This window comes from Suncus etruscus, chromosome 5 (genome assembly GCF_024139225.1).
Source record: "Suncus etruscus isolate mSunEtr1 chromosome 5, mSunEtr1.pri.cur, whole genome shotgun sequence".
NCBI lineage: Eukaryota > Metazoa > Chordata > Mammalia > Eulipotyphla > Soricidae > Suncus > Suncus etruscus.
The window spans coordinates 152,632,221-152,657,635 of NC_064852.1; the positions used below are offsets into that span (position 1 = coordinate 152,632,221).

At 50.7% G+C, this 25,415-nt stretch overlaps 1 protein-coding gene and 1 non-coding gene across 3 annotated transcripts; one reads left to right on the top strand and one right to left on the bottom strand.

Annotated features, from left to right (window-relative positions):
- Positions 1-809: 809 nt before the first annotated feature.
- On the bottom strand, positions 810-3,837 carry OSR2 (odd-skipped related transciption factor 2). 2 transcript variants are annotated; one of them, XM_049773923.1, is made up of 3 exons: positions 3,164-3,837; positions 1,960-2,059; positions 810-992 (listed from the first exon to the last, which is right to left on the bottom strand). In XM_049773923.1, exons 1-3 carry the CDS (start codon positions 3,823-3,825, stop codon positions 810-812), a joined length of 945 nt encoding a protein of 314 aa, XP_049629880.1. In that variant the 5' UTR covers positions 3,826-3,837. The 2 variants fall into 2 exon arrangements, with proteins under 2 accessions (XP_049629880.1, XP_049629879.1); XM_049773922.1 differs by having other exon boundaries at positions 836-910; positions 3,164-3,825.
- A 14,127-nt stretch (positions 3,838-17,964) lies between these two features.
- Positions 17,965-18,093, top strand: LOC126010159 (small nucleolar RNA SNORA51). Its single transcript, XR_007496291.1, has one exon. It is a non-coding gene; the product is annotated as a small nucleolar RNA SNORA51 (small nucleolar RNA).
- The last annotated feature ends 7,322 nt before the right edge of the window (positions 18,094-25,415 follow it).

Consider the following 25,415-nt stretch of genomic DNA (forward strand, 5'->3'; position numbering starts at 1 on the left):
CTCTCTCTCTCTCTCTCTCTCTCTCTCTCTCTCTCTCTCTCTCTCTCTCTTCCATCGGTGCCTTGTTAGTGATGATTTGACATGACTCTTTGGAAAGGAGTGATACCGGAGAGAATGAAATCACTGAGATCAAAACATCTGGGTGCCCATTTCAATTCCTCCAAAAAACCAATAAAAATGGCACCTGGGGGTCCAATGCCAAAATGCCACAGTAAGTAGAGAAGCTGAGTTTCAGTAGGAGAATGTCTCATCTCTAAGATACGGGAAGAGAAAGAATCTTCAAGTTCCTTTAGGGGAGGGTGCATAATCCAGAGGAGGAGATGTGAACAGGGGTGGGGGTGAAGGTCAGGGGAGAGGTGAACACGTACACATTAAATAGCAAGACACCTTGGCAGGAGTGTTGAAACAAACAAGAAGAAGAAAGTTTTATTGGGAAAATACAGAAAGTCCTGAAAGAGAAAAGTGGCTTCCACATCTTTCCATATCTAGGTGCATCCAACGAGATACAAAAACTAAACAAAAACAACTGTGAAGGCCCGTGATGTCCTGCAGCTCGAAAATGAGCCACGGAGATGAAACTAGCACATGGGTCCCTGGCGTGAGGGACAGAGTGTGGCTTCCTACAGTTTTCAGTCCTTTAGAAGACAAGTTGAACCTCCCCACAACTGCGTTTGGGGCGGCAGCCAAGGAAGAGCTGGAGTCTGTGAGGGGAGTGGGGGTGGAGCTTCAGGGAGAGGGCCCCCAGGGGGAGATGTGGAGAGGTAACTGGGAAGGGAGCAAGGGGGACCCCAGCCAGATCCTGGGCTTCTTTAGAAGTCGTGCCGTGGGGTGTGAGTCAGGCTGTGCCGCCGCAGGTCACAGTTTCGCCTGAACACTTTGCCGCACTGCTCACAGCTGTAGGGCTTGATGTCTGTATGGGTGAGAAGGTGAGTTTTCAGATTACTTCTCTGATTAAAGGTCCTTCCACATGTGGGACATTTGTGTGGAGATTCCTGTTCAGATGTGAAGCAAGGCAAAGGATTAATCCTTCACACCCCCATGGCACCCTTTCTCAATAGCTTTCTGGCTGATCTCTATCACCAGCACCTCACACCCGCACCACAGCCAAAGGGGAGGGAGCAACAACACTGGCAGGAACCCATTCTGGGGTCCTAGTCCCCTCGCCCAGGCCCATGCCAGTCTCAAGAGGCCAATCCTCCGTGCCCATGCCCGATGGTAGGCTCTGGTGGCCTCCCAGTTACTGACATTTCAACACCAAGTCAGAGGCAGGAAAAGGGAGGAGGAATCGCTCTAATCCTCTCTTAAGAAGCAACCCTTGTCTCAGCTGGAAACTTAAACTATTCCTCAACATTCTGAAAACTAAAAATTATAAGACCACTGGGAGAGGATTCGTATAGGATTTCACCGCAGCCTCCATTATCCAAATTGCCTTGATTTCCTCCCCAACACCCGAGCTTTTAAAAGCAGGGCAGATTAGGCAAAAATTTGAAATGTGGGGGCCAGAGAGATAACATGGAGGTAAGGCATTTGCCTTGCATGCAGAAGGATGGTGGTTCGAATCCCGGCATCTCATATGGTCCCCTGAGCCTGCCAGGAGAGATTTCTGAGCATATAGAGCCAGGAGTAATCCCTGAGTGCTGCCGAGTGTGACCCAAAAATTAAAAAAATAAAAAATAAAAAATTTAATAATTCTAAAATTAGATTTTGGATTAGAAGGGGATTTTTAAAGGAGACTATATATATATTACAAATGTTTGTGCTCAATAGATTCATATTAAAAAATATGGGAATGTGGTGCGGGAAGTGGCTTTCTCCACCTAGAAATGGAATTTAAATACAGCCTCTTATTTAAACAACCCGCCTTTGAACACTTAGGAGGTAAAACAAAATGAAAACCAAGCCAAACCCAAAAAAGGTAACCAACCAGTCACTGCTTTCAAAACAAGAAAATGAACTTACCTGCATGTGTAATGTTTTATGAACTGCTAGAGTTCTAGACTGGCAAAATCCTTTTCCACACTCCTGACATTTGAAGGGTTTTTCTTTAGAGTGGATATACCTGAAAATCAATAGAAAATGTCATTGGCTCGGTTTTATCTGGCACATATGGGGTTGGGGGAATGCCTTTGGACAACAATCCAAAATTAAGTCATAAAAGGACAAAGGAAACTGGATTCTCATTAATTATGTTTTCAAAATACCCCCAGCGGGGCTATTCTGTAGATGGTTAACTTTCTCTAACCAACTCTGGCCATCCCAGACCTCTTATCTACACTCCGTCGCACTGGCAGTCCCCTGGCTCCAAGCTTTGACCAAGCAGCTCTTTTGAGCCTGGGAGGTTTTGCTTCAGGATTTTAACTGGCCACCGTAGGACTTCTTGTCAGAGGAGAGACCCAGTTTAACCGAACTCGTTTTATGGAATCTCTTCTCAGCCCCAGAGGGCAGTTCCTAAAGTCTCCCCATCCCACCTGCTGGGGAGCAGCAAGAATCTAAGAAAAGCTTCTTCTCTTCATCCTCCAGATTTTGAACTGGAAGAAAACCCTCCCGGTTAAAGCATCTCTTCAGTTGCAGAGTTTAAGGTGGTGGTGGAAAGTAGCCCGATGTTCTAAAATCCTGTCACCTCCAAAACCCCACATGTATTTTAAAAGAAAGAGACCTAGCTGGAGACACAGGTGTGTTTGGAAGTTTGAAAGGGTTTCAGGAGAGAGCAAAGGGAAGGAAGGCATCCAGAGGGGGTGGCTCGAGAAGCGATTCAGACGTAGATCCAACCGTCAGTACTGCACCCTTAAAGGGAATATGGAATCCTCTTGGCTTGATTTGCTCCCCAAACTGCGGATTGGACCAGGGATCAAGGCCAACCCACCTGATTAGAATCCCCTAGGGGTGTTGGAAAGCCCCTTGCCTGGCCCCCTGCCAGCATCCCAAACAGACCACAGTAGGAGTTGGAGAAAGAAAAAAAGTACATTTACCGGGGTGGCCCAAAAACCAAAAAGAAAAAAGAAAAAGAAAAAAAAGTCCATTAGGGGCATCTGGGTCTTCCTGATTGAGTTGGTGGGTGAGTGGGAGATCCTGAGGGTCCACTGGCTACCCTGACAGTGCTGTCCCTATGGGACATTCCTGAAGGGGGTCTTCTCTTTCCTACCCGGCCCTGGTGCCCCCTTACCTGTGATCCCGCAGATGGTCTTGCCTCCGGAAGGCCTTGTGGCAGATATCGCAGGTGTAAGGCCGCTCGTCCGTGTGGGTTCTCTCGTGGATGAGTAAATTGTAAGATTTGGTAAAGTGTCTGCCGCAAAACTTGCAGATAAACTCTTTTTTCGTTTTGGAGGGCAACCTTCCTCGGGAGGGCTTTCTGTCTGGAGTCAATTTACTGAGGCCCGAGATGGGGCCCCCCAGCCCCGAGGTCAGCTTGGTCAGGTCCCCCATCTTAGGGGGGTCCTCTTGGGTGGCGGCCACGGCCAGGTTGGCAAAGTCAAAGCGGGGCCGGTCCTTGTGCAGGGCGGGCAGGACTTGGGCAATGGCCCCTTGCTTGGGGTGGAAGAGGTGGGTGGTGAAGGGCAGGGCCGGGAAAGGGAAACGAGCCTCCACCAGGCCCTGCGCCGCCGCCATCTCGGTGATTGTGGAGCGGGTGATCTCGTGCATGCTGGGGTAGCCCAGTGTCCAGTGGTTCATTTGCATGGTCTGCACCGCGCTCAGTCCGTAGAGGCCTTGCAGTTGGTCCACGTTAGGGAAGGTGTTCACGGCCTGCAGGAAGGAGTAGTTGGCGTAGTTGGCGAGCTGCAGCGACGGGTGCAGCGGGATGGGCGCCGGCAAGGTTTTGCTCCCCATGGTACCAGTTGCTGGGGGACGAGGGGCGCGGGCAGAGGGCGGCCCCGTTCTTCCAGAATTCAGAGGCCAGTGGGCTTGAGACCACGACGACGTGAAGAAAATCCTAAGGTGAAAAAGGTAGCAAGAGAGAGAGAGAGAGAGAGAGAGAGAGAGAGAGAGAGAGAGAGAGAGAGAGAGAGAGAGAGAGAGAGAGAGAGAGAGAGAGAGTTAGGCTGTTCTCACAAAGAACTGGGCAGATCCTGGGGTTCCTAAAAAGCCAAGGGTCCAGCCAAAGGGGCCCATATGGGTGCGTCTCCTCTGAAAATAGGAGTATCAGCACCAACGGAGTGAGGAGAGGAATGCGTCCTGAGGAGCGAGACCAGCGCCCAAAGGGACTTCGGCGGAGGCCACCCCAGTACAGCTTCGTGCACCCCCAAGTCGGCTAGGCGAGGAGCGGTCAACCGCGACGCCAACACCCTCTGGCCCTGGCGTAGCCTCTGTCCGGCCGCGTGCCCGAGCTTGGGGCTGGAAGGATGCGCTGGGAGGTGGAGGACCAGTTCACAGCCTCCACGGCTTTGGGCCCTGCTCAGCCCAAACGGGGGCGCGCGTCCACCCTGGACCCAGAGCCCAGGGACAGACAGTCAGGACGCCCTGCCCTGCGCCATCTCTCAAGCGGGTGACAGGGCGCAGGAAGGAAAAGTGACACGAAGGGTGCGGGCTTGGGCCGAGGGTTGTCCTCCAGCCCCAGCGAGATCCCTTCCAGAAGGTCGGGGCGCGCAGAGGAGGCCGAGCAGCTTCTCGCAGGAGCTCGGAGCCACTTCCCCGCCTGGCACGAGGAGCCGGCTTACACCTGGCCTTGGACTTGGCCAGACGGGCCGTGGGGACCCCGGGGCAGAGGATAGGGGTGCGGTGCCGCTGACCAGGCTGGAGCCGTGAGGAAACATCCTGCGCAGCCTGGATAAGTCGGGGTGCCGAAGTCACCACTGGGGCCGGGCGTTGCGCACCACCTCGCCTTCCTCGCGCGCTCTGAGCCGCAGCAGAGCGCATCTCCTACGTCCAATCCCCAACTTCTCCCACGCCCAATCGCCAACTTTTGTTTGGGGGTTACAAAAGCGTTGCCCAAAATTTAGTCTTAACTCTGGAATCACTTCAGGCGGTGCCTGGGGGACCGTCTGGGATGCTGCGGGTCGAACCCGGGTCGGCCGCGTTGGAGGCCAGCGCCTTACTTAATAACCACGGCGCTCTCTTTATCCAGGTGGGCCCGGTGCTCTCCTGGCAGGTTCTCCGAGGGCGACCCCACCCCAAGTGCGGAGCGAAGTGCTCAACGCTTTCTGCGGAGCCAGGCGGACTAGCAGGAGGGACACGTCGCCTTCCCTGCAGGACTTTGAATCCCAGCGGGTCGGTTTTACCCTCCCTAGCCACCTCGGTGCCCGGCTGCTCATCTGGGAAGCGTGGCCGTGGTGCTCCGGGAGGGACCCCCAGTTCGGGTCCGAGGAGTCTGCTTTCTCGCCCACGCCCACACCAAGTCTCGCTCCCGGTTTTGGAAGGCTGGGAGACTGGGATTTATTAATGACCCCTTCTGCCCGGCGGTATGCGGTCTGGGAGTGGAGGCCTGAGTTAATGAGATTTGGGGAACTGTCCGAGGGCTCGGAGCATTCAACCGAAACTGTAAACCTCCATTAGCAATCAGCGTTCCCACCACAAATCAAGAGTCAAGTCGGTTCTGGGCGGCCCTCGCCACCCCCAAATCCTGGGTTAGATAGGGAAAGAAATAAAATAAAAAATAAAAAAAAAAGGGACTTCGACTCTGTGATGTGACAAACATCCCGGGTCATCTGATTATTTTCTCTCCTTTAAAAAAATAATTCATACATGACCCCTTTATTTCCGGCTCGCTGCATAACGAGTTGGGGGGTATTTTGTTGGTATTTTTGTTTGTTTGTTTTTGCAGACTCACAATATGTTTCCCTTGATGTTAAAAAAAGCAGCTTCTCCCCCAACATTGAGAGGAAACCAAAATGATTATTTGGGTATCTTCCCAGACTGGAATTTTTAGAAATAAGTCCATCATGTTCTCTGTGTATAGGCAGATATGGCCACGGCTCGACGGAGTACGAAGACCCGTGATTTTGATTCTAAATGCACCAAGGGACTTTGGCGACGGATAGGTGCCTTCTTCATATGGTGGACAGGCAGCAGAGTGCTAGCCGCTGTCCCCTTTCCTCCCAATGGCCTATGACACCAGAACGTAACCACTACCATATCATTCTGCTTGTTGGTGTCACACAGGAGCCGTTTCAATGTTCATGTTTGTTTTAATTTATGGACAAATAGTTTCTCCCCACTCCCCAGCCAGGATGAGCAAAGGCGGTCTCTGGTGACTTCTGAAGCTGCCTATCCAGCGGAACCCCCCCTAAATTCCACCTAGCACTTTCGCCGTCAATAACAGTGGGAGTTTATATCGTCCACTTTCTGGCTGAGTTACTGGGAATATATGTCAAGAGATATTTTAAGTCATCAAAGGAATCTAAAGTACTTTCGTTTTGTCTCGAGCCCAGCCTGCATTTCTCTAGGCGTTTCGGGCAGCCCAGCTCACTGTCACCTCTCACTATCCTGTTTAGTGATGGCGGTGATAGGGACCTACAGTTAATTTGCAGTTTGCAAGAAAAAAATAACTTCCACCCATGGAATAGCGTAAATATTTGGGTGAAGCAGAGACTTCATTTTCTTTCAACAGCCTTATTCTTTCTTCTTCTTCTTCTTCTTCTTCTTCTTCTTCTTCTTCTTCTTCTTCTTCTTCTTCTTCTTCTTCTTCTTCTTCTTCTTCTTCTTCTCCTCCTCCTCCTCCTCCTCCTCCTCCTCCTCCTTCTTCTTCTTCACGGGAATTGCCAGGCAAGTACAGAAGTTTTTGACCAAATGTAGCAGCGCGCTGGCTGCCAACTCAGTAAGATGTGTACATAACTAATTTCAGTTCAGGGGCACTTTCAAAACACTGGAGACAAAAAGGCATACAGTAATTTGATAAGGAGCCTTGGCCCTTCGTAATGGTGTTATGACACGGAATTATCTAAAATAATATACAGATAGGGGGGTCTGCTAGAAATGACTCTTGCATTGAGCAGACATCACCAAGGAGAACCTTGTTGAAATCAAAATCATAATCTATAAAAACGGCCACGAAAAACAGGGGGAAACTGCCTTTTGGAAGCGTCTCCGCCTTTGAAAGCACCTAATTCAATGAAGGCGCCGGCCGCCTGCTTTGGGTTCTGCGTTTGCCCCTTCGCTCCCTGGACGCGAGTCCTTTTCGTTGTGCTCGGGCTACAGTTTGCTTAGTTCCGAAAGGAACCGTGTGTCCAGGGCGCGCTCCGGGAAACGCGGCGCCCTTTTGTTCTCTGCCTGTAGGACAGGTAGGGGGATCCGTGCAGAAACGCCATTCTTCTCTCTTCCTACCCCTCAGCTCCTTACCCCGTGGGGAGAGCTCGCGACCCCGAAAGTTCTAAGTGTGTGTGTGTGTGTTTGTTGTGTGTGCGTGCAGGGAATGGGGGGTGCACTTCGCAGTTTGGCCTTCTGTTCCCCCCTTCTCCAGAACGGAGGGTTGGAAGAGAAAAACAATTATTTTAAGACCGACCCAAGTTCGATAAGAACTCGTCTCCTGGAGCGCGCTGGAGAGGCCGGCGTGCTACATCCCGGGCCTTGGCCCCACGCGCGGTGCAGGGCCCGCGCGGCCGGGCCTGGGTGGCCGGGCCCGGAGGCACCAGGGAGAAGCGGAGGCAGGGGTCAGCAGCACGCTGAGGGTGGGGGGCGCGGGGTTCGCAGATCAGTCCACTTCACCCGCAGGGAGAAGTAGGGCCCAGCGCGCTTGGATGCAACGCCGCAAAAACAAAACTAAAAGCGGAATCTCCGAGCCTTGAGCGCTGGAGAGAAGGGGCTCTGAGGGAGCCGAGTTGGAGAGCCTGGGTACTTGGTCCCCCTAAGTTCTCTCCGCGGTCCGGGACTCTGCCCCCCGGCCCCGCAAGCGCTGGCCTTAGGCAGTGTCCAGCCCCCTTCCAGCCCGACGCTCGACTCACCTCGCAGAGAAATCCCGCTCAGACCCGCTGCAGGCAGAGGCGCGCGCGGCTGGGGAAGGTCCTGGGGACCTCGCCGGGCCAACTTGTGGATCCGCGTCGAGTCCCGCGAGCCGCGGACATGATCCGGGGGACGGCGACGGGCCGCCAACGTGCGAGGGGATCCTCGATGCCGCCCTCGGGCCGCGTGGGAGGACGTGGAAGTCCGGGAGAGCCCGGACGCGGGGCCGCTCAGCGCGCGCCCCGAACTGCGCGCCTCGGAGAGGGTCCGGCCGTCGCCCACTCCGGGTCCGGCAGGACGCGGCAGCCTCGCGGGGCCATCACCCTGCGGCCGAGAGCCGAGCAGCTGAGCCGGGTGCCGTCCGTCCCGCGCCCCTTCCCTAGGCTGCTCGCCGCCCCGAGTCCCAGGCTTTAGTAGCGGCCCCGCCTCCCCTTCGGGTTGGCGACACGCGGGGCCCCCAGCGCCCTGGCTCCGCCTCCGCGCCCCGCGCCCCGCTAATGGTCCTCTCTGTTTACTTGTGTTTGGATAGCAACAGAGTCTTAAAGGCGCAGGTTTGCTCGCGGTTTCACGGCTCCAGAGACAGAGCCGGTGCTCTCTCTCTCTCTCTCTCTCTCTCTCTCTCTCTCTCTCTCTCTCTCTCTCTCTCTCTCTCTCTCTCTCTCTCTCTCTTTCTCTCTCTCCCTCTCCTCCCTCTCTCCCTCTCCTTCCTCTCTCTCTCCCTCTCCTTCCTCTCTCTCTCCCTCTCCTTCCTCTCTCTCTCCCTCTCCTTCCTCTCTCTCTCCCTCTCCTTCCTCTCTCTCTCTCTCCTCTCTCTCTCTCTCTGTCTCTCTCTCTCTCCCCCCTCAAATGCTCACATGCATTTGAGCGAGACACACACACACACACACACACACACACACACACACACACACACACACACACACACACACACACACACACACACCCTTACTTCGCCCATTCTCCTCCCTTCTCCGTGCCATTTTCCTTTCACTGTCAGGAAAACTAGTTCTCAGACTCCCAACACCAGGGAGAGTCTAAACTCCGCGGGGCATTTTGTGGTCCAAGTAAGGCGCCCTGGAATCCAATCGAAGTCCCACTTCTTAAGAAGCTGAACCGAACCGTCTTTGGGGGGTGAAGACGATTCGTTCTAAGGGCCTGCATGTAGCTCAGTGGTAAGAGCGCACGCTCAGTGTGGATGGAGGAGGCCCTGGGTATCCTCAGAGTACTCTGTAAAAACAAACCACCGCCATCAAGACAGTTTCCAGGGCCCGGAGAGATAGCACAGCGGCGTTTGCCTTGCAAGCAGCCGATCCAGGACCTAAGGTGGTTGGTTCGAATCCCGGTGTCCCATAGGGTCCCCCGTGCCTGCCAGGAGCTGTTTCTGAGCAGACAGCCAGGAGTAACCCCTGAGCACCACCGGGTGTGGCCCAAAAACAAAAACAAAGACAAACAAACAAACAAAAAAAGACAGTTTCCATCAATATGAAAATCCTTCCTCCAACATTTAAAAAAAAACATTTTTCGTGCATATTTTTGGTCGCTGGTGACCAAAAGTGTCATTTGCTTTCACCAGCTGTTTTCAAAACGAAGTTTGTTTATAGAGGTGACAATTGACTAATTTCCTAATTACCGTCAAGAAACATGTGGAGTGTCCCCGGAGTAATTTCTTCCAATATTTAAGCTGTAATCAGCCCCGTGTACATTTCATAAGCAGTTAACTCAATTGGTTGACGGGGCGGCCATCTGCAACCCATTGGCAAACAACAAGAAAAATAATTCATTCGGAAGGGGCGAAGAACAACCACTTTTCAATTTTAGGAAAAGACTAGCCTAGGTTCTCAGAACCTGAACATCTTCATTCCCAGGAAAAAACAGGTTTCGTTGCTGAATGTGGGTGTAAGGGCAGTGGGTTTGAAGTGCAGTCATGTCTCGTCCTAGTTCCCAGTAAGAATTTATTTCTTGTGCGTGCAACAGCCGAGCGCTCCGAGCTGCCCTGGTAGGCGGGAAGGGCGGCTGCATGACAAAAAGGACATAACACACTCGTGGTAAGCGGCCTGAGAGCGGTGCGTGTAAGCCTAAACAAGTGTTTTGCCCTAGACAAAAATTTGCCAGGGGGGTCTTGCATTCATTTCCCAAGCCTACAGCAGTTATTGCAGCCAAGAAGCCTAAGTGCTTTACCAAAAGATGGGGTTGGAGGTGACGCTTTGGACAACTATCCCTTAGGTGTGTTTGTCCTAAACACACCAAGACGACAGAAAACTGTCAGTAGCTTGATCGGAGATGGCAGAGCGAGGTGGCAGAGCAGAGATGGTTTTAAGCAAGATAAAATTCCTTCGATATCATTTATGCTGAGGTGGCCAGATTTTTTCGTTCCTTTCGGGAAACGTAATTCCAAGAACTAGTAGATTTTCTTTCTTCCTTTCTCCTTCCCTCTTTTCTATTCGCAAAGGCTTCACCGGGAACCGGGAACAGGGAGACCCAGTGCCTTTTCACGTCCGACCGTTTGAAATTGCTTCAGAGGTTTGTACGAAATGCATGGCAGTGGCAGCCTGTCACTATAAAACAACAACTGGGTTGTGTGTGTGTGTGTGTGTGTGTGTGTGTGTGTGTGTGTGTGTTAGGGGTTCTTTCATTTTAGCGCTCCAGGCTGCGCCTCGAAGGAAGATTCGGTTGCCTGCGGTCCAGTCCGCAGCTTTCCCCAATTTGCCAGATCTGTGGGGACTTTCTCTTCTTGCAGACCTCAGGACTCACACTCGAGGGGTGCTGATAGCTGACCCGACGGGGGGGGAGGGAATCCTGCCTTTTTCTTCCATTCCCTTTGCACGAAAGGGCCCCCGACGGAGGCGCCACCACCGCATGCTTCACAACTGCCCACCGCGTGCGCACGCGAGAAAGCGTGTGCGCCTGGGTTCAGGCCATTGCGTGTCCGGGGGCTGCAGCGGCCGCGTTTGACATCGGGGAGGCCACTTGATTTCCAGCCACCCCCGAGCTGCGGCGGCCTCTGGGCTCAAACGCTCTGGCCCCAGGTTTCCCCCAGCAGCGAGTTCCTCGCACCCCTTCTAACCCCACGAAGTGCCACCGCGCAGTCTGGCCCCTGCCTGCCCCGCGCGGTCCGGCTGGCAAGGTGGGAATCAGAAGACGACTTGGGGCGCACTTGAGGGGGGTCCTGGAGCATTTGTCTGGTTAGGCTGCAGGCCCCGAGGTCAAGATCCGCAGGTGCTCTCTGCTGGGCCCGAACTTGAGCCAGGCCGGCATCTCACAGCACTACACTTAGGGCTCCCCAGCGAGCACTGTACCTACAAATTCTGCCCCCCAAAACCCTGCCAGCGCCCCGGCCGGCAGTACGCATCGCATCGTCGAGGCCCATCCCGGAGCAGCCTTGTCAGCAGGAATTTCCCCAAGCCCCTCCTCGACAGGCCCTGGGTAGCAGGCCGCCTGACCGTGGCGACTTGGGGGGTTCCGGTCAGGGGCCCTTGGGGGGCTCTGCAGCGCCCCATCCTACCCCCTTCCCAAGGCTCAGCAGTGGCTCCCTCTGACATTTCCGCGGACTCGGCCATCTGCTGCCCTCACGGCTCGGGCTTTCTTTCCATCCACACCGAGAAACTGCCAACAGACCCACCCGGGGCGCAGGAGCCCGAGCCGCCCGCGCCCCCAGAAGGGAACGCCTCTGGTGAAAGGCGAGGGGGCCCGCAGCCCGGGCCCACCCACGAGCAGGTGGCCAACGCGGACTCGGGGGCCTTCGCTGGCTCCTTGGTTCCCGCTTAGGATCGCCGCGTGCGTCCCCCTAAGGGGGCCTTTGGGAGCGCAAGGGAAATCCCACCTCGCCCACCCGCCTTGCTCCCAGATAGGGGGGGAACTCACCTCCCTTCTCCTCGGGTCTATGCGGGGCGGGGACCCCACGTTTGCATTTAAACATCCCGCACTTTGGAGCGTCTGAACGCCCCTGCCCCGCGGCTCGGAGGAGCCCGGTTGGGGAATTGGGGAGGCGCAGGAGGAGGAAGAAAAGGCTCTTGAGCTCCTCCATAAAACAGGAGAAGGCGCGCAGATACCCAAAGTGGGCCTTGCGCCCTACAGGCAGAGATTGGGGTGCAGGCCAGAGCTGCCCCAGAAATGCAAAAAAAAATAATAGGACACGTTTGTGCCCGCGCGCCCAGCAGGCTGGGACGGCGGGAAGAGCCGCAGTGCCCTCTGGAGGCACAGGCTGAACACTGCGTTTCGTGGCGCCGGGGGTTGGGGGTCCATCCAGAAATCTGCGGGCAAGTTGGGGTCAAGGGGTCGCGGGGCGCACTGGATCTCAGTGCTCTGTACACACCGCCCTGGGCCCCTCCACGGCGCGGGAAGAGCCGTGCGTGTGGCCGAGGTGATGGGGAGCTGGCCTAGGCCTTTGCCAGGAGGCCTGAGTCGGTTTGGTGACGGTCTCCCGCGGGTGTACCCCCAAGGGACTCCGCTCCAGGAGGACCCCGAGGCTCCAGTCATCGCTCGGGGCCGATCTGACTCACGCACAGCAGGGCAAAGACCAGTTCCGAGCCTGGGATCTTGTCCCCGGGTAAGCCACGCAGGTTCTGAAAAGTTCTGGAAGGACAGGGTGTATAGGACGGTGGCCCCCACTTTCCCAGATTTATAATCCCGCACCATGTGGATGGACCCGTGTCGGGCAGGTACCCCAGGGTGGGCTGTGCGTGGCGTGCCTTGATCCAAGGATCGTTTCCAAACGCGCTGGAGGCCTGGGACCCTTTCCAAAGTGGGGGAGGCCTGAGCGGGAGCCCCCACCCCCACCCCAACGAGGGTCCAGCGACTCCAGAGTCAGGGTCAAGCCGGACAGCCTCAAATTCCAGCGGCCGGACCTGGTCTCTTGACCCCCGTGGCGCGGAGAGTGGAGCGGGCACCCTGATTGCGCTGCGCCTTTGCGCTCAGCTTCCATGGAGGTCGCCCGCTGTCGGGGGCGCAGAGTCGTCTCCCGACGGGTGATGGGGAAGGCAGCTGCCCAGCATTCCCAAGCCTGAAATTTAGGGTCCTAAATCTGAGCGCTCGGGGCCCCAGCCCTGGCACGTCAATCTTTTAGGGAGTTCCCTAAAAGGCAGTGGGGTGCCTTTGCACCGGTCCCGAGGCTGTGCGTGTCCAGTCTTACACACTCCGACTCCGACTCCAACTCTGGAGGACTGGCCTTGAGGGACGCTCCGGGGTGTCTCCAGCATCGAGTGGGTCTGTCCAAACCGTCGTGCCCCCGAAGAAACCGGGGCAGAGCTGCGACCTGAATGTATGAGACTCTCGCTTCATGCAATAAGACCGCGGCCAGGGCGAACCCTCGCGTCCAGGGTGCTTGTTGCAAGGTGGCCGCGCACCCCAGCGCAGAAGTCCTGGCGCCTCCACGCCAGCCTCTGGCAAAGAGCACCCCAGGATGGCCCTGGGTCTCCCGAGTCGCGCCTCAGACGCCGTTTCTTTGCGATTCTGCATCGATCTGTAGCTACGTCCTCGAAAAGCTGCTCTAAAATGTGACCCTGGGCTGCGGGCTGGGCGGCAGGAAAAGTGAGAGATGCGGATTGCCAGGCCCCGTCGACGGAGTTTGACGCTCTGGTTTGTGCTCCTGAGGCTGGCAAAAAGGATGCAGGATTTTCTCTTTGGGTTTCTCTACCTCCTTCCAGCTCCCCCTCTTTTCGTCCATCCTTCTTTCCCCGTCTTTCCGTCTCTCCGTTGGTCCGGCTCCCTCCAGCCGCAGAGCCTGGCCTAGGGTGGCTTGTTCCTCAGTTAGCTCACGTTCTTTCCTTCTCCCCTGAATCTCTGAGGCTGCTGCTACCCGCCCACAGCGGAGATGGTGGATGAAGTATGCAGGAAGGAGCCACCACCACCTCCTCCAGCTTGCAAAGCAAGTCTCCAGCCCTCAGCCCCCTCCCAGAGAGGCAGGAAGAAAGCAGAGGCTCCCCGGGGCGTTTCAAGGCCCATTGTTCTTGTTGTCTTCTTCTTCTTCTTCTTCTTCTTCTTCTTCTTCTTCTTCTTCTTCTTCTTCTTCTTCTTCTTCTTCTTCTTCTTCTTCTTCTTCTTCTTCTTCTTCTTCTTCTTCTTCTTCTTCTTCTTCTTCTTCTTCTTCTTCTTCTTCTTCTTCTTCTTCTTCTTCTTCTTCTTCTTCTTCTTCTTCTTCTTCTTCTTCTTCTTCTTCTTCTTCTTCTTCTTCTTCTTCTTCTTCTTTCTTCTTCTTCTTCTTCTTCTTCTTCTTCTTTCTTCTTCCTTCTTCCTTCTTCCTTCTTCTTCTTCCTTCTTCTTCTTCCTTCTTCTTCTGCTTCTTCTTCTTCTTTTTTTCTTCTTCCTCTTCTTCCTCTTCTTCCTCTTCTTCTTTCTTCTTCCTCTTCTTTCTTTCTTTCTTTCTTTCTTTCTTTCTTTCTTTCTTTCTTCTTCTTTCTTCTTCTTCTTCTTCTTCTTCGTCGTCTTCTTCTTCTTCTTCTTCTTCTTCTTCTTCTTCTCCTCCTCCTCCTCCTCCTCCTCCGGAGATTGTTCTCTGGTGTCAGGAAATTCTATTAGGGACTTTCTCCTTTTAGTTTTGACCTACTGGTTCTTGCTCCCCTTTCTCACTCTTTCTATTGAAGAGAGGGGTGTGGATACACCTGGCAATGTTCAGAAGTTACACTTGGCGGGTGCTTGAGGAATCATATGGCATGCCAGATTGGCCCTTTGCAAGGCAAGCCCTCTCCCAACTGTACTATGGCTCTGACCCCCAATCCTTTTTCAATCTTCACTACACCAGTGTACTCTATCCCCTCCCTCCCTCCTGCATTGACCCAGAGTGTCTAGGTGGGAAGATGGGGAGGGGGTGCCTCACAATCACTGGGCTGCTATTTGGGTGGGACTCAAAGCCCCTGTGTCCTTGAATGTCCCAAAGGCTGCAATGAATACTTTAGGATCATGGACATGAATGTGGCCCACTCACCCCTAATATTGGCTTCCACCTCCTCCTCCATGGGGCATCCTTCAGCATCACTCCTGGACTTCTGACCCTCAGGTTTCTAATTTTATGATCCCCAGTCTGCCATCTGAATTTTGGACCTTGTCTCCTTATCCTTAGATTGGAGGCAAGGGCCTCATTTCTGCTTTCTTTGTAGAATTCCAAGGTAACTCATTCTCTGGTGTTCTGAAGCCCACCTATACCTGTAATCTCTCACTTCACAAGTTCTTCCTTGTTCCTTTCTGGAGTCATCCTTACCCTGGACCACTGGTTGATGGTCACTTCGTCTCTTAGGGCCACTAGTCCCTTAACACCTTCACACTGAGGCATGTCACTGATGGCTCATGCTTTGATGCGATTTAAGTAACACAAATTGCACTGCCAACGTGTTACACCAGGGAGTCCAAAAGGAAAGAGTCACGGTCTACTTTCAGATTAAGAAAAAGATGATGGGGCCTGAGTGAGAGCACAGCAGTAGAGCATTTACCTTGCATGTGGACAACCTGTGACAGGCCCAGACTGGAGTTTGATCCCTGACACCCTATATGGTCCCACAAGCCTGCCAGGAGTAACTTCCGAGCAGAGTCAGGAGTAACCCCTGAGCACCTCCGAGTGTGGCCCCAAAACAAAACAAAACAAACAACAACAACAACAAAAAGAGACAGATTTCAACTGGGCAAGCTATTGCTGGGGCTCCACTGCCCACGTGTACATTTCCCCAGCTGATGCTGGAGCTGGAGCGGGGGGGAGGAAGAGGGGGAGGCATAAATCAAGTCAAAGTATCCAGGTCTCTTTGACAAAAGTTGCTATTTTAATATGACCTGTTCTTTGGGGGGATTTTCAAGGTATAAAATGTAAACTGGTCAGGAACATGATAATCTCTTTACAACCTGTGATCATATTTCTTAACAGGATTTCGTTTCCCCGTGCAGATGTAACATTCAAAGCAGCCAGCAGCACTTAGTTAGGAAATGCCAAGGCCAATATTTGAGTGCACATACAAGTTTTAACAAAGGAAAATGTAGATCCCTCTAGCTGTTTGCCTGTGAATATTCCCCAGAGGATTAATAGGCTCTTCTTGACTCTAATCCAAGTCTGCAAACTCGAACAAAATCGGTGAGGTGCCAACTTTTAAGGCATGTATTTGTCTCCTTGTCAGCGAAGGACTCAAGGTGTTGTGAGTTTGCTGTGATTCAGGTACTCGGCTAGCAAACGTGTTTTTCTTTATGACTGGAGACTTTCACTGGGATTTTTGGGGGTGGGGACAAGCAAGGGCAAGGCAAGTGGGGGATTTAGCACTTGGTTTCCCCTAGTTTTGTTCAATTGTGAAAGTATTTGGACTTCGCAGAGATCTTTAAAACATTTATTGAATTCTATGTCGCTGTTAGGTCATTTTTTTACAAGTCAAGGAGAGAAAGTTGGTGTTCAAGCCAACTCATTTATTAGGAATCTAGTGCCAGCACCGGCTTAACTTTTGGCTTTCCAATGTGGAGAGCTTTATATCATGACAGAATTTTACAATAATGTTATTTCCATCAGGCCTGGGTGTTAATTTTGCTGTAGATTTCTTCTGATTGGGGACTAGAGCTTACTCCAGCCTGCTTTTCCTGGCTAAAGACTAAAGAGCTCCTGAACAAGAACAACAAAAACACAGTTTTTCTTCCCCATCACCTTTGCAGTCCAGTGGCAGGTGAAGTGGCAGACAGGACAGCGAGGCTGGCTTTGCTGTCATTCATTCTTTGAGAGAATGTGGAATTAGGTTAGTTCGGACTCCACTGGCTTCAGGGACCTGGATCTGACTCAAATGATGACTTGATTTTATTATTATTCTTTGGGTGGGGGTGGGAGAGTTGCACCCTATCCAGGGATGCTCAAGGTCTCCTCCTAGCTCAAAGCTCAGGGGCCACTCTTGGAGATGCTTGTGGTAGGGGACAGTTCCAGCAATTGAACCAGGGTTGGCTGCATGTAAGGCAAGAGCCTTCGATCCTATACTATCACTAGCCTGAGCTCTCTTATCTATTAAGCTCATAAGACCCCAAGACAGCAATTTCAGTGGATCTGGGAGCACAGAGATAAGCCAAGAGATCCCACTCCTCTTTGTTTGTGCTGTCTCCAGAGCAACCACTTCTTGCATCCTACAATGGCTGAACCATCTTCCCACATACTTCTCCCCCATACCCTCTCCCACCCATGCCTAGAGAAAGGCACCTGCCTCCAGGAATCAGCCTAGGTTGGTACTGGGATGTCAGGATAGGCCACAGGGTTTCTACCACATGACAAACCATGGAAAAGTACACAGAGTGTAAGTCGTCTCCAGGCACAAAGCACATATCTAAAGAAAGGCCCTACGTGTTGGGTCCACCCAGGCCCTCGAGAGTGTGTCATCTGGGTGTATCCACCAGGCCTGCTTCCCTCTCTCTCATTCTTGACCACATTCCCTTGATGGGCCATATGGCCTGGGAGTGACCTGGAATATATTATAACAAGGGAAAGGCAGAATAGGATTTTGGACTGGTTCATTCAGTGAGAGAATATAGATTGATTTAGGATATTTGAGTGTGGCTGGTCCTGCAGAATCAGCACTGTTTAGTTTTCTTTTGGAGCCACACATGCCTGTGCATGGGGGCACCTCTCAGTCCTGTGCTTGCTTTTAGTGGTGCTCATGGGAGTATGGGGGATTGAACCTGGGCCTCCAGCATGCACTCAGCCTGTTGTACTAGATCTGTAGCCCCAAGATTCGGCAATGGATGAAGAAGCTACTGGAGAGAAAAACAGGAAAGCAGACATGAAGAATATAGTAGGGTCAGAACTCCTGGAGCTGAGACCCCTGGTTAACAGGGTATTATCTTTGTGTTTCTGAGTTTCTGAATATTCAAACTAAGGACATTCTAAGGGTGAGATGAAATGAATCAATGCTGTAAGCATACTCTAAGTAGTTTTAGTTCTTTCTTACCCATCAACTTGATGGCACCATATCAGCACAAAATGCTTCTCCTCCATTTCTAAGGGTTTGGAGAGGAGGCTGGAGCTTCTAGACAATTAGATACATAGGTACCTTCTGTCCTCCACCAACTTCAAGAAAACAACTTTCACCTTTAAGTCTGAGATGGCTGCATTCCTGCCAGCAGTAAGAAAGAATGCGTGATAAAAGATAAGCCTCAGGCCTCCCAATTCTTACCAGAGGCTGTGATCTTTACACTGTATAGAAAGAGGAGGTATAGTAGATGCACCCCATATACACCTCAACCCAGGCCCTTTGCCTGGTCTGTATTGTGAATTGGGGGACAAAAAAAAAGATAAGCCTCTCCTTTATCTTATTTTAGCTTTAATTTTTTGGCCACACTTAGCAATGTTCAGAGGTGACTTCTGACTATGTGCTCAGGAATTACTCCTGACAGTGCTGTGGAATGATATGAGTTGCCAAGGATTGAACTGGGCCAGCCATGTGAAAGCCATGTGAAATGCCCTGCTCACTATACTATCATGCTAGCCCCAAGCCACTCCTTAGAAAAAAAAAAACTTTTTAGTTGGATCATCAATAATTCCAAAGTTATTTATGATTAAATTTCAGTGTCTAGTGTTTATATACCCAGACCTTATCCAGTATCTACTTCCCTCCACCGAAGTCCCCGGTTTTCTTTCTGCCTCCCAGCCTGCCTCTGCAGTAGACACAATTTTCCTTTTCTTTTTCCTTTTGAGCACTGATGTTTGCAATACCGTTATTGAAAGAGTAATCTCCACTCCTTTAGGGAATACTACAAAAACCTAAATCTAATTATACCCAGTCCCATGGCAAAGGTGCCTGGGAGATGTAGTCTTTGCTCTGGGTAGAAGAATCCTCAGCTAAATTTTTATTTTCCTTTTTTCTTTTTTCTTCTTTTGGTTTTTGGGTCACACCTGGCTGAGCTCAGGGGTTGCTCCCGGCTCTCCACTCAAAAATTGTTCTTGGCAGGCTCAGGGGACCTTATGGGATGCCAAGATTCGAATCACTGTCCTTCTGCATACAAGGCAAACACCCTACCTTCATGCTATCTCTCTGGCCCCAGCTAAAATTTTCTTTGTAGGTTACACCAAGAAATACTCAGGGGTTATTCCTGATTCAGGAATCACCTGCAGACTCGGGAGATCATATAAGATGCCAGAAGGATTGAACCAGGGTTGGCCAAGTGCAAGGCAATCTTCCTACTTGCTGTGCTATCTCTCTGGTACCCCAGCTAAACTTTAAACTCAAAAAAAATGCATATTTATGGATGATCAACCACCTTGGTCCTAGGATGCTTAGTCCTGGTGCTTGGTACTTTATGTTAATGTAGACATGTCAGTTCCATAATTAATGTCACTGATTCTGGAATGTGTTTCTTGCCTTTATGGCTGCTTTTTGGGGTTTTAAGTCCTTGAATCAGTGGCAAGATTCTTCCCCTTTCTTTTTTTTTTTTTTTTTTTAGGTTTTTGGGCCACACCCGGCAGTGCTCAGGGTTTACTCCTGGCTGTCTGCTCAGAAATAGCTCCTGGCAGGCACCAGGGACCGTATGGGACACCGGGATTCGAACCAACCACCTTTGGTCCTGGATCGGCTACTTGCAAGGCAAACGCCGCTGTGCTATCTCTCCGGGCCCTCTTCCCCTTTCTTGATCCCTCTATTTTTGGGAGGTGGGGGTACAACTGGCTCTTGTGCCCAGGGTCCATACCTGGAGCAATCTGGGGACTGTATGTAATAATAGTGCCTGAAGGAACTGTGGATTCAGCTTCAGTCGCATGCATGACAAGTACCTTGATTTCTGTCTTATCTCTTTGGACCCATTCTTGTATTCTTGTTCAGTCTTTTTGTTTGGAGGGCACACACCAGCAGTGCTCAGGGGTTATTCCTGGATCTGCGTTCAGAAATTGGTCCTGGCAGGCTTGGGGAATCATATGGTATGCTAGAAATCAAACCGGGTCCGTCTCAGGTTGGCCACATGCAAGGCAAATGCCCTACCACTGTGCTATCTCTCAGCCCTTGTTCAGTCTTTTTTTTTTTCCGGCCACACCCGTTTGATGCTCAGGGGTTACTCCTGGCTAAGCACTCAGAAATTGTCCCTGGCTTGGGGGGACCATATGGGACGCCGGGGGATTGAACCGTGGACCTTCCTTGGCTAGTGCTTGCAAGGCAGACACCTTACCTCTAGCGCCACCTCACTGGCCCCAAACCTCCCTGTTCAGTCTTAATTGCAGTTTCTGGCCCCTGACTATTTGCTTATCAACCCAGAAGCACTATGAGGCTTAGGCACAGTGTTACAGATCCAGGGGCTACTTGGTTGTGAGTTGCATCGTGCGATGTGGTACTCTTTGCGGATGGAACTTGCTATGGCAGTTGGGCCTGGGCACTCAAGAGTTCAGTTCCTTGGATGAAGGGATACAAAACGAGACAGAAGGAAAGTGGAAGCTCCGGATTCTTCCATCCCTGTTAGGCTAGGAAGCATACTTGGGGCAAGACAGAAACCAGAAAGAACCTCTCTGCAACAACAACAACAACAACAACAAAAAATGTGCAATTTGGTTGTTCAAGAAATGAAATCAAAACTTCAAGAAGCCGCCCCCCATCACCCTCCCCACACACACAGCAGAAAAGCCCTACTCAGACTGAGTCCAAGGACAATCTGTAAAGATAAGTGTGGAGAGGGACTTAATGACCATTCCCAGTTGTCCTAGCCTGACCTCTTTGCCTGATAAACTGCTTCTGATCCCTCTACCCAGTTCATATTCACAGGCTAGATTCTCCCCTTTGGCCTAGGAGGATGCTTAGAACCAACCTGACATTTTAGTGTCAAGGAAGAAAGTGGGTGGGACTTATGGATCTTCCTCTGGTCTCCCCAGCAGTCCCCCTAGAAGCTGCAGCCTACTTTAGGGGCAAGTCCAAGCATGGATGTGATCTGCAGAGCATTAATGCCCATGTGTGGGGAGATGGGTTCATTCCCTGCAGAAACATCTGGAATGACACTTGGGACTTCCCAAACACATTTACAGGAGCCCAGGGGCTGTGCCGTGCCTGAGAAAACTGGCTCGATAGCCCCTGGTCCACATTTATTTCCTTAGAGCAAAGATTTTATATTCAAGTCTGTAATCCAATGCCTTTGGCTCCCCACCCTGCTAAAAAGAAAAAGAACACACAGTCCAAACAATTTTTAGAACCCAAATTCCCCCCTCCAAATAGCAAATGTGCACGATGTGTGTAGCCTTTATACACATCTGTAAGTTATGACTTGTTTATACCAGCCCTTCGAATATTTTAAAAATAAAGTATAATGTTTTTCAGTCTGTATACAATAGCGTTTTCTTTTATCAACCCCCCACAGGCACACACATTTCCTCGTTTTAGGGTGTAATTACATGTCTAAATAGTAATGTATACAAGTGATATACAGGCAAGACATGTATGTTTTATAGCAAATATACCAGGAGGATGGTTCTCAGATTGAGTCTATGCAATATGGTAACTACTAACCCACAACCTTAGCCCAGGCCACCTAAGTCAAGCTGGCTTAGTGCTGGGTATTGGGTTGAGAAGTGTTTGGAGCTGGAGAAAGTACGGAGTGTCTGCATATTGGTCATTTTACCCAATTGGCCACAGGGCTTAGGTGGAAAGACATTTGCTCAAGGAGGCTGACCCACAGCTCTGAGCTGGGACTTCAGGTATTGGAGGTTAGTGGGGAAGGACTTTGGGTCCCATCTGGCAATCTCATCTCTAGCACAGACCAAGTCTCCACCTGGAAGAGACACTGCCTCCATCCTTGTGCCTCGTTGAGAGCATCCCTGATGCATATCCCATTGTCCTCAGGGCTGAGTGTGAAGTACTGACCTTGTGGTTGGTGACAGGCACACACACCCAGACCTGCCAGGGGACCAGGCAGTGCCAGAGTGGGGCTGGAGGACACAACCTACACATGCAAAGCCTATGCTCACCTCCTGGTGTTCTTTCTCTACCCCCAGATGCTTTCCCCTCTTATTCCTTTCTGTTCCATGGCCCTCTCACTTGCTCCCAATTTGTGAAGGTGACCTTTGTATGATTCTCCAAATTTTCTTTTCCCTTGTCCTGCTTGTTCTAGCAGGGGTCAAATATCTGCAAGGCCCCTGGAGAGCTTGTGGAGACACTGTGTGAGACACTGTGTTGACGCCCCCCTGGCTGACCCATTGGCTTTGGCTCACCTGGTTTGTAAGTGTGGTGTCCTTTGTCCATTACTGCCTCTCCTCAAGCTGTGCTCTGGTCCCAGGGACCCACATTCCCCATTAATGAACTCCATTTGTTTAGAGTCAAAGAAAGCACTGGCCACCATGCCCAGCCTTAACTTATGCTAACAGGTTCCAGCAGAGGGGCTGCCTGGGTATAGTTGAGTGCAGTCCAGTTCAGAGTTAGAATTTTGTTCAGATTTAAGGTGAGGCCAGTCCATGAATATTTTTTTCCTGCTTGTAAAATGAAGCATTGACCACATCCTTTGCCTCTCCTGGCAGTACTCTGTCCATGGGTGATAATATCTGCTGAGTATCTCTCCGGCTTATCGTTGACCCCCATGGAGGCCTGGGCATTATTTGCCCCAATGATTTTCTCTTCCTCCCCGTCTTTCTTTCTTATATTGAATATGTGCAGGATGGATTGGGAGGTGTCGGGTCTTGCCCTGAGTATTTTGTGTGCTTTCGCAGCATTATGCTACTTTCATAAAGTCGACTTTATGAGCTGGAGGCTCGCATTTTTGTTTTCTGACTTACTGTTCTCTATCCTACATTGTTCGATAAATTTGATAGCAGATGATCCCAGCCAAACATTTGTTCCAAATACTGCCAGATTACGGGGAAGTTTCCAGACTAAATCCTATCCAGGGACCTTCTTAAATAAGCAGAACATCTTCCCCTACCCCATCCTCCCTCACTGTCTTTTCAGGGGGGTGTTGGGAAACTGGTGGGGAAAGGCATCATTTATGAGCACTCTCCTGTACCTCTTCCCCCAGGTCAGCTCCTTCAATAATCTGCAGCCAGGCACTCCCAGAGGCATTTCTGATGGGACTTCAGCAGCAGAAACTGGGCTAAGGCAGAAGCAGTGTCTGTGTACCCCTTCTGAGTTTGGAGAAAAGAAGTTGAAAAGTGGGGGTCAAGAGTGTTCTCCCTCAGAGAGAGCCCACCTTCGTGTCATCATCATAAATTCCCATGGGAGTTTGATAGTCCAGGAGGTCAGCTTGAAAGTTAACTCTAAGATAAATAGAACCAATTGACACCATTTCAGTTTCTCGCTTTAAATTTAAAAAACAACAAAACAAAACAACATCACAGTTGCCAGATTGGGGTCCTGGAAATTCCAGAAATCGGAGGCATGTGATTTTCTACCTTTTCCAACTGAGGCAAATGAGGGCCCTCTGAAGAGACCAAACCCCCGTTGCTCTCATTTTGTCTTGGTCTTCAGTTTTGCTTGCATTTTGGGAGGACAGAGAACAATTGTTTCCTTTTCTTTTTTCTTTTTTTTTTTTTTTTTTAATGCTGCATAAGTAGTGGTTTCTGTTTAAATGGGAAGGATAGAAGGTTGTAATCTTTTTTAATTCAGACCTTGGAGCAGCAAAGCTCTGCTCACTGGGGAGCGAGTTGCATTATTCAGGACCATGCGCTGTATGCAACAGTCAGGAGCAGAATCCATACTTTATAATTACAATGTGTGTGTGTGTGTGTAGAGATGGGGGTGTGTTTCAAAGCCATGGAACTTGGAGTCAATCCGGGGGTTCCTGTGGGCTCTCGGTGGGTAGAAGCTCCAGAATACATAGGAGAGAAAAAGAAGGAGGAGGTTCCTTCAAGAACTCCTGGGAACATTTGGAGGTTGCCTCTGCTGTGATTCCAGAACCAGGACAAAGGCTCTAGCTTACATTTCTGCTAGCACCCACTTTCAGCCTCTAGTAAGTTGCTTACTCTTTCTTCTCCTTATCCATGAAATTCTTTTTTTTTTTTTTTTTTTTTTGGGCCACACCCGGCATTGCTCAGGGGTTACTCCTGGCTGTCTGCTCAGAAATAGCTCCTGGCAGGCACGGGGGACCATATGGGACACCGGGATTCGAACCAACCACCTTTGGTCCTGGATCGGCTGCTTGCAAGGCAAATGCCACTGTGCTATCTCTCCGGGCCTCTATGAAATTCTTGATGGAATTTGCCTGGTAGTGTCCTTGAAAACAACAGTGCTTAGGGACCAAAGAGAGGGGACAGAAGTTAAGGCGCTTGGCCTGAAGTGGCTTGAACCCCTGACTGATCATCTAGAGACCAATGACCACCAACTATAATCCCCAGAGTGCTACTAGGTGTGGCCCTTGAGCACTGCTGGATGTGGTCCTCCTGAATAAATACATTAAAAATAAACAGTGCTTGGCATGGAATAAGACACAAGAATTGCAGGAATCTGGGGTACATGAACCCTAGTTCTATTCCTGGCACCATGTGATCTGCCTCCATTATCACAGGGTGAAGCCTGGGGGCCCCCAAACACTACAGGGCATTGAACCAGTGGCCACTAAACATTGTCAGGGTGACTTTGGTGATCCCTAGCACCAGAGTCCAAGTATGGACTGATAGCTTGAGAATCTCTGGGAGTGGAACTCCTGAGCATCATGGGAACACCCGTCCCCCAAGAAATAATAAATAAAAACAAAAAGGAAGAATGTTTCCTCTAGGATCTCTGCTAGCAGGAGAAGAGTTGGGGAGTCCAGAATAAAATTGATTCTATACTAGGACTTTAGAGTCAACTTTATTTTCTAAAAGGGGTAGGACATCTCATGTTGGAACAGTTTTGGAGGAGAAAGTATTGCTAAGAAATTAAATGTTGTGAAGAAAGATGAGAAAAGGGCCGGAGTGATAGCACAGTGGTAGGACTTTGAGAAAGATTGTTTCTGGATCTTTGCTCCACGACTCAAAACTCAGAATTGTGTGGAACAGTTCGGCAGGAGAGATTCCTGTCGAAAACAGTGTTCTTTGTCTCTGTGTGAGTTCCAAGTTCCTTTCCGCTATGAAATCATTTCAGGCTCTTTCTGCTTTTCAAGATAGCCAGTTCATGTAATGACAGAAAAAAAATTGTGACATTCAGTTTTAAAAATTGGGGTATAACCTGTTTAAAAACAAGAGGGATTTAATTGCCCTTGTATGATTGAAACTAGAGATGGACACAATTTAATCGGATAACCTAATCCTTTCACCAAACATTAATTATCCTTCCTCATTCACTGGAAAGTTTGATGTACTATTTATTACAATACGAAGAACCCCATATGGTCCCCTGAGTACCACCAGAAAGTGATACCCTGAGAGCAAAGTCAGGAGTAAGTCCTGAGCATAGCCAAGTGTGGCCCCCAAACAAACAAACAAACAAAAAATTAAAAATATTTTCTTGGGCCAGAGAAATAGCTCAACAGACTGAGCACATGTTTTGCAAGCTGGATCCCTGGAATTCATCCCCAACATGGTATGGGTGACTCCTGAGCACTGAGCAGGGTTATCCTCCAAGCATTATTGCGTGTGGCCACCAAAGAAAATAATCTTTTATTATTTATTTATTTACTGTATTTAAACACCATGGTTACAGGTTGTTCATTATACAATTGTTTTTTCACAGCTA